The sequence below is a fragment of the Palaemon carinicauda genome, chromosome 18 (assembly GCF_036898095.1).
Source record: "Palaemon carinicauda isolate YSFRI2023 chromosome 18, ASM3689809v2, whole genome shotgun sequence".
Taxonomy (NCBI): Eukaryota; Metazoa; Arthropoda; class Malacostraca; order Decapoda; family Palaemonidae; genus Palaemon; species Palaemon carinicauda.
The window spans coordinates 136,230,363-136,240,362 of NC_090742.1; the positions used below are offsets into that span (position 1 = coordinate 136,230,363).

General features: G+C 32.3%; 1 protein-coding gene across 1 annotated transcript in view; it reads right to left on the minus strand.

Annotated features, from left to right (window-relative positions):
- Positions 1-5,588: 5,588 nt before the first annotated feature.
- LOC137657567 (uncharacterized) overlaps positions 5,589-10,000 on the minus strand; it is a 40,356-nt gene continuing 35,944 nt past the window's right edge. Inside the window, exon 5 of the mRNA XM_068391899.1 lies at positions 5,589-5,741. Within this exon, the coding sequence (XP_068248000.1) occupies positions 5,589-5,741 (153 nt within the window). The remainder of the gene's footprint in view (positions 5,742-10,000) is intronic.

Below are 10,000 nucleotides of genomic sequence, written 5' to 3' on the forward strand. Positions count from 1 at the left end.
GATGCTATAAGCCCAAGGGCTCCAACAGGGAAAAATAGCACGTGAGAAAAGGAAACAAGGAAACAAACAAATGATGAGAACAAGTTAACAATAAATTATTCTAAAACAGTAACAACGTCAAAACAGATATGTCCTATATAAACTATTAACTTTAAAAACAGATATGTCATATATAAACTATAAAAAGACTCATGTCAGCTTGATCAACATAAAAACATTTGCTCCAACTTTGAACTCTTGAAGTTCTACTGATTCAACTACCCGATTAGGAATATCATTCCATAACTTGGTAACAGCTGGAATAAAATTAATGTTTAGAATACTATGTAGTATTGAGCCTCACGAGGGAGAAGGCCTGGCTATTAGAATTAACTGCATGCCTAGTATTACGAACAGGATAGACTTGACCTGGGAGATCTGAATGTAAAGGTTGGTCAGAATTACGAAAAATCTAATGCAACATGCATAATGAACTAATTGAACGACGGTGCCAAAGATTAATATCTAGATCAGGAATAAGAAATTTAATAGACCGTAAGTTTCTGTCCAACAAATTAAGATGAGAATCAGCAGCTGAACACCAGGCAGGAGAACAATACTCAAAACAAGGTAGAATGAAAAAATTAAAACACTTCTTCAGAATAGGTTGACCACCGAAAATCTTAAAAGACTTTCTCAATAAGCCATTTTTTTTGTGCAATTGAAGAAGACACAGACTTAATGTGTTTCTCAAAAGTAAATTTGATGTGGAGAACCACACCTAAAATTTTAAAAGAGTCATACAAATTTAAAGAAACATCATCAATACTGAGATCCGGATGTTGAGGAGCCACCGTCCTTGACCTACTTACAATCATACTTTGAGTTTTGTTAGGATTCAACTTCATACCCCACAAGTTGCACCATGCACTAATTTCAGCTAGATTTCTATTAAGGGATTCAGCAACCCCAGATCTACATTCAGGGAATGGAATTGATGCAAAGAGAGTAGCATCATCTGCATATGCAACAAGCCTGTTTTCTGGGCTAAACCACAAGGCATGTGTATATAGTATGTGAAGTAATGGGCCAAGAGCACTACCCTGTGGAAAACCGGATATCACATTTCTATACTCACTATGGTGCCCATCAACAACATCTCTTGAGATCTTAAAAAATCAATAACAATGCTAAGAAACGACCCACCCACTCCCAACTGTTTCAGTTTGAAAATAAGGGCCTCATGATTAACACGGTCAAAGGCAGCACTAAAATCAAGGCCAATCATACGAACTTCCCGACCACAATCAAGGAATTTCTGTACAGCATTGGAGATTGTAAGAAGGGCATCACATGCCCCAAGGCCTTTACGAAAACCAAATTGCAAACTAGGGAATAGATGATTACCTTCAGCAAACCTATTAAGACTTTTTGCCAGAAGACGCTCAAAAACTTTAGATAATATGGGAGTTATGGAAATTGGGCGGTAATCAGTGGGATTTGAGCTACAACAAGCACATTTACATAAAGGAGTAATGTAGGACTGAAAATTAATATTATGAGTTGAAGTAAGATAATGTTCAATGAAAATGTAGAAACAGCAAATGAGGTTTCTAAATGAACCTCTAAAGATTGTTATTGAATATACGTACTTTGGACGGACAGTAAGTTTTTCCCCAGGAAATGAGACTAAAATTAAGATAGGGATATGTATGGGATGGAGAGCATTTGTGAAAGAAAATGAAATTATGTTGAGTAAAAGGCCACATTTTTCTAAGAAAAGTATTTAATCACATGGTCATACCAATATCAACTCATGCATCAAAACCTTGGAAGCTTACAAAAGCCTCAGAACATAAGCTAATTAAAATTCAGAGCTATGGAAAGAATAAAAATAGGAATATCACTAAGTGACAGAAAAAAGGGCAACATTAATAAGAGAACAAAGTAAAGTAGAGGATATTCAAACATGTAAGAAAAAGAAATGAACATAAGCAGGACATATAAAGAGAATGACAGTCAATTGATGGACATTAAGAATGGGTCCCTAGAGATTATAAAAGAAGCAGAGGAAGGGAGAGAAGACGATGGACTGACGAAGTAAGATAGTTTTTGAGGATGTGGATTGGCACAGACAAACCATAAACAGACGCAAGTGGAAGAACATTTCTGAGGCCTTTTTCTGCAGTGGACTAGTAATGGTTGTGTATATATATATATATATATATATATATATATATATATATATATATATATATATATATATATATATATATATATATACATTAAAATTCTCAATTTTCCGTGTATTTAGGAAAAATAAAATAACCCACAATGTATGAAAAATAGAAGTTTATTTAGCTTTCGAAGGGACCATCTCCCTTCCTCTTCAGAATACAAATGGTTACAAATTTTTGAAAAAGAGGTACAGAAAGGTTCTTAAGAGATGAAAAGCCCGTTACAGTCTTGGCGAATATTAACAGCATTTCACGGTGGTTTGTTTACATCTTTTAACAATTACTTAACAATAGTTACATTGTTTTTTACAATATTATTTAAAAACTGATCGAATTTAAAATTACTTTGATATATATTAAAATTATTAGAATTCTGAATTAAAACAGCTTCATTCAGTTTCCGTCTATGTGTATCAGGCATTGATATCAATTTGTCCATATTCTTAAAATCTATTGGGTGATTTTCCCGTGTCATATGTTTAAAAACAGCGCTATTTTCATCACCTCTTCTAATGGAATCTCTATGTTCTCTTTTTCTTCTCTCAAAATCTACTGATTCTCCTATGTAAACATTATCACATGAACCACATGGTAGTTTATATATACATGCTTGTTTGGCAGCCTTTCCTTTACCTGATTTTGTCAACACCTTTTTAATAGTTAGATTATTTTTATATACCCCAACTACTTTACAACTTTTCAGGCAGGTGTCAAGTAATTTGTTGTCTTGGCCTGTTTGAGGAATGATAAGATGACACTCATCATCTTTTAGAAATGGTTCTCTTTCTTTTGCAACATAATATGTCTTTTTTGCTTTTAAGTGTGCCTTTTCGATAAAACCAGAATCATAGCCATGATTTTTGAAAACCCTTTTAAGATAGCTTATTTCAAATTCAAGAAATTCGTGGTCACAAACTTTATATGCCCTTAAAAATAAGTTAGAAATAACTCCCAATTTTGTAGTTTTTGTATGGTTTGAAAATGCATGTATATAAGAATCCGAATGCGTTTCTTTCCTGTAAACCTTGAATTTAGGACAGCCAACTTCCGGACGGATTACCAGTGTGTCCAAGAAGGGTAATTCATTATTATTTTCTATTTCCACTTTAAATTTAATTGAAGGGTGGAGATTTTTTAAAGACACTGAAAAGTTATCAATGGAACAAGTGCAAAAATATCATCTACATATCTCACCCATGTAATGTCAAAATCTAAAATGTCAGGTAAAAGTTCTGTTTCAAAAAATTCCATAAAAATATTTGCTAAAACAGGAGACAGAGGGGAACCCATGGGAAGACCATATATTTGAGAGAAAAACTGACCGTTACAAGTAAAATAAGACTCAGAAACACACAATTCTATCAACTTTATAAAAATATCATTAGGTATAGGTATACTTAAATCTAATGTATCAATTTTGTTACTCAGGTACTGAAGACATTGTTGTACTGGGACTTTGGTAAATAAGGATTCAACATCAAAACTGACTAACGTTTTGTTGTGAAGATCAATATTTCTAATTCTATCAACAAAATTACAAGTATCTTTTAAATGAGAATATGATATGGTGCCAAGACATGGGGAAAGTAATTTTGCTATCCACTTAGATATATTGTAGGTTACACAATTACGGGTTGAAGTAATTGGCCTCATATATATATATATATATATATATATATATATATATATATATATATATATTATACATGTTTATAAATATATATATATATATATATATATATATATATATTTATATATATATATATATATATATATATATATATATATATATATATATATATATATATATATATATATATATATACATTTCATCTCCTCTTACGTCTATTGACGCAAAGGGCCTCTGTTAGAGTTCGCCAGTCGTCTCTATCTTGAACTTCATATATATATATATATATATATATATATATATATATATATATATATATATATATATATATATATATATATATATATGTATGTATGTATGTATGTATGTATGTATGTGTGTGTGTGCGTGCGTGTGTGTGTTAATACATATCTCCACGAATTCAAACTCTCGAATTAAATTTGTGTTTTTTTTTCTCTATCTGTACTGACAACACAGCATATCTCCTTCACTGTTCAAGCTTATATCTTGGGAACTATTACTGAAATGCAATTAGAAACGCTTCCAGCAGCATTGATCTATGACCCGGAATCCAGTTGTTTGAATAAATACGAATTGATTGATTTGTACTCCCGTGTTGTGAGTGTAATTAAAATTTGCCGTGAGTATTCAAATGCTACGTTGCAGAAAGAGCTTCTGGTGCAATTGCTTGTCATTAGAATAACAAGATGTGTGTATATTATGCAGGTAGTAATATCCAGAGATTAATTATTTCATCATCATCTCCTCCTACGCCTATTGACGCAAAGGGCTTCGGTTAAATTTCGCAAGTCGTCTCTATTTTGAGCTTTTAAATCAATACTTCTCCATTCATCATCTCCTACTTCACGCTTCATAGTCCTCATCCCGATGCTACTCGATATGTAATAATAATAATAATAATAATAATAATAATAATAATAATAATAATAATAATAATAATAATAATAATAATAATTCTGGAAACTCTTTGAAACATGTAGAGTTGTATATTATTGCTGTCTTAGCAGAATTCCACTTGCATGAATATTTCTCACTGTTTTTTTATAGATTTTCTTTCAAGTGCTCTGCTTTCCACCAGTATTGACGAAAAGTAATTTTTACAAGCGGAATTAGTTGCGTATGTGAAGTCCGGATGGAAGCGGGTGACAGTTTGAAGTAAGGTGATCTGGAACAGCAGTAGTTGTAGTGATAGAATTCTTGATGTTGCAAGGTTTCGAACAAACATTTTCCTTGCTCATTATCTAGATCTTATTACACTGGAATGGAAGAGTCTTCTCTCGGATATTAATGCAAAAATCACAGCCGGTCTTCTTTGACTGGTCAATTCTCCATTGTTGGCAGAATAACGTGATTGAAGAGAACGCAAATTGGATAATGCGTGTTCCGGACAGTACGTGTGCCCTACCCCCCCCCCCCCACCACCAAAAAAAAAAAAAAAAAAAATGCGCCAGGTGTACTCATCCCCGCTCCGTTCCCCTCAAAAAATGGCGGCAGTCGTACTGCCCCCACCCCCCATTCGGTTTTACTTCTCATGACCTAAAGTTTTGCGTGTTTGGTGGCCAACTACCATTAAATCCTCTTACGAGAGAATACTAGAGCAAGATACAGGAATGTGTGATCCCAGCATAAACTGCCCAGGGGTGAGTGACGTGAGTGTATTCCCCTATGTATTCCATAGACCTTAGTATTCCCAGTAAGAAATCTCAGGTGGATGTGAGCTACTAAGTGATTTTCTGGGTTGCTCGCCATATGCTCGGGACGTTGTGGTAGTCAATATTATTTTCCATTGCAGGAGTAGCAACATCTCTTGTGTTATGTTGAGTGCAGGCTTCCCCTGTTGGAAAAGGAGAGCTTCGACTACCCTGAGGGGCCTCCTGTCATGGACGCAGTAGATGATTTTCGTATTGTATACAATATTTTCTCATATGATTTCTTGGTTGTGTGTTTGCATAAGATGAGACTTGATAGCATACTGTTGCACGTGATAGTACAGCCGTTTAGTTAGCCGCATTATTCTCATAGTTGCTGGGCCACCCTCGATCTTGGTAAACGACGTTTTCTTTAGGCCCCTGAATGACTGAATGGGAGGAGTCGGCTTGTTATTCATTATGGGGCAATTAGCTTTGAAGGTTAAAGTGATAATTTGGCAACACGAAGATTAATATCCACCGCCCCCACCCTCTCTCTCTCTCTCTCTCTCTCTCTCTCTCTCTCTCTCTCTCTCTCTCTCTCTCTCTCTCTCTCTCTCTTCCGTTAGAATTCTTATTATTCCGCCTCTTTGCCATTAGATAATTCTCCTTAATAATCAAACGTTTCCTAGATACATGAAATACAGACTTAGACGAGTGGCTGACATAAGAATCGAAAGTTATCTCATGATTAAATATTACTTCGAAATACTTGAGAAATCCATTAAAACCCCAATTTACTTCTGTTATAATACTAGACTTCAATTGAAATCAAATCATATGTAATTGGAAAAAAAAAAATATCTCAAATTGTATCGGTTTAATCAACAAGATGAGTAAATTAATGACAGCGCCTCTTCTCGGCTTGTAACAAGATCTCAAAATTCAATTAACTTTGCAGCGAGTAATTTACAAAGCAACCAATTGCCGAGTTGGGGGTATTTAGATGCCAGCTACAGCAAATACGAACAATTACATAGTCGTACATATAACCCCAACTATAGCATTACACACAAACATCGATATATACACACAAGCACATGCATCCTAATATATGTATATATATATATATATATATATATATATATATATATATATATATATATATATATATATATATCAGCATCAGCGTTACTAGCACTACTGGAGAAAAAGGCTTCAGACATGTCCTTCGAGTTCCGTCTGTTTATTGGCTTTCTATCTCTTTCTGTCCCCGTTAAGCAGCGATGGATCAGCCTAGTCCAAGGTCCCCGAAGTTAGTAAGTATAAATATATATATTTATATATATATACATATATATATATATATATATATATATATATATATATATATACATATATATATATTACACACACACATATATATATATATATATATATATATATATATATATACATATATATTATTATATATTTGCATATATTGTATATGCACACACACACACACACACACACACACACATATATATATATATATATATATATATATATATATATATATATATATATAAAATGCACATACAGTATATACATTCATACATACATACAAATATTCATATATGTATATATATATATATATATATATATATATATATATATATATATATATATATAAATATATATATATATATATATATATATATATATATATGTTTGTGTGTGTATATTTATTTATATATTTATGTATATATATATATATATATATATATATATATATATATATATAAATATTTACATGTAAATATATATACATATATATATATATATATATATATATATATATACATATATGTATATATATATATATTGTACAAGTTGAGCATAGGAAATTTTTTCCAGTAAAAAAGAGTTACAGCTTAGTACGGTATTCTACCTTCCTTATAGACCCGGATATTTGGTGGTTTTCATTTAAAAAAAGCGTTCTACGGAAGTAATAAAGTCAGAGTGCCAATGACTAAAGCTCAGAGAGAGAGAGAGAGAGAGAGAGAGAGAGAGAGAGAGAGAGAGAGAGAGAGAGAGAACTGTCCAATTAATGTTCTTATAGAGGAATTTTATGTCCAAAGACGTGCTGCCGGCTTCTTACGGTGTTATTTATTACCTTCGTGGGCTTAAATAACCTCTCAAACGCAGTACACACACACACACACACACACACACACACACACATATATATATATATATATATATATATATATATATATATATATATATATATATATATATATATATATATATATGTGTGTGTGTGTGTGTGTGTATGCAAAAAAAAAAAAAAAAAAAAAAAAAACAATGGATAAGGAAGTCATGTGAATCTATAAATCATGTAGAAGACTGGTACATGCTCTTCCAATTGAAATTACATTTAAGGGAAATAATTTCCCCATTTTTGGACTACACAGGTTTAATCGGACACCTTGTATGGTATGTACTTTTTTTTTTATTTATTTTTTAATCTGTAGTAATTCCTTTCGAATATCCCTGGTTCAATACAATGAAGGATATGTGAAATTAGCACCAGTAGCTCACGATACGAGAACTTTGTAAATGTTTATGTGGTCTCCAAAGTAGATATAAATTCATTCATGATAGGAATGGAGAATTAGCTTCGATGAAAGGATCGTATGGAAATGAAAAACAAATTTTATGATTTTCTTTTTAACATTAGGTTACCATTGAATAACAGTTTACTACTTTATGGCTTTTGTTGAATGCGAAAGGTAATAACAGATAAAGACCAGCTGACCCCACCTCTTCTCCATCCGAGCCTAATTAAAGGCTCATAAATTTAATAAGCCATAACGCTGATTCTATAACCCATTTCTCATACTCTGTTTAATGAGAACCACAGAGGGGAAGTTTTAAATCCACTATTCACAAAGAGATATAGGATGAAAAAATAGCAAGATGGTTGGTGAAATGACGTTTAGGTGCACATAACTCAGTTTATGGTAATAAAAGTAGTTATATTCTATAGAAATATTTTTTTTTTTAAATTGATACTTGACAGATTTAAAAGAAAAGCTAACTGTTACAATTATCCCATGGTTTTTTAATATATTTCCTCAAAACACAGGAATTTTCGTCCCAAGTGAATCAACTAGGAAATTAGTGTTTTGTCATTACTTTCCAGCGACATCTATTAGTAAGGAAGCATTAATTTTGTATCTATGTGTCGGTAGCATGTTTATTACATAATCTAGTTTATTGTGAGTGGCTTAAGAACTTACGCTTACCGACAGTATAATGATGTCAACTTAAGACATTATTGTTGCAAATGATAAAACTACTTGTTTATCCATGCCATTCAAAATATGTCACCTACAGAACATATAATTTAAGTGTAGCTAATGATAGATCTTCCATATAATTACCAAACAATGTTAATAATTTCCACGTTATTCAACAGATGTTTTAAACCATTATTTTTGGTAAATCATACGTAGCTTTTATATAAACCCAAAATGTATGATATTTTAGTGTAATATAAATCCATTATAATATAAAATTGATTATGAAATACCCCAAAATTATTGCAAAGGCAAAAAACGCAGCTCTCCCAAAGAAAACGACCACTTTGGACTCACATCAATCAGTATGGCTTAGAGTGCCATAAAGGAGGCTAAGGGGTCCACATTTTATCTGAATCTTTCCTCAACTGTTCCATACAATCTGATTGCTCGGTTCGCCCACACACTCATGAATAACAAGAAAAGGTTTCGAAGCTTTTCGCTCCATTGCTCTCGTAAAATAGTCAGAGAATGTCGGAAAGAGTAACATGCAATTTTTCCTTTTAAGAATGTGGGTGGAAGAGAGAATAATATAAAGCGACGGGAATTATGCAGTAAGATAACACAAAGATGTGATTTTAATGTTGTAAAGACTTAGACTATGTGAAAAGTTATTAGATTTCTGTATTTCTTGTATTTAGGTTTCACGGAAATATTGCATAATGTGGAAACCTTCCCAAGCAAAGTAAGATACACGGAAATATATTATTAATATCATTATTATTATTATTATTATTATTATTATTATTATTATTATTATTATTATTATTAGCTAATTTATAACCGTAAGAAAGGGTAGGCCAAAGGGCTCTAAAAGGAAAAAATTGCCCAGTGAGGAAAGGAAATAAGGAAAAGGTTAGAACAGTGTGTCTGAGTGTATCCTTACGGAAGAAACCTCTAAACCAAGACAGTAAAAAACCATGGTACAGAGGCTATGGCACAAACCAAGACTAGCGATCAATGGTTAGATATTGTATTGTCCTTCTCCCAAAAGAACTACTTAACCTTACCCAGTGGAACATAGCCACTGAAAAATTACAGTTCAGTAGTTATTCCCTTACATACCTGAGGAGGATATATAAGTTGGAAAAAATCTTTATACAAAAAGTAGTAATTTGAAACAGACCGGGAATAAAATTACTGGAAAAAAGGATTGAC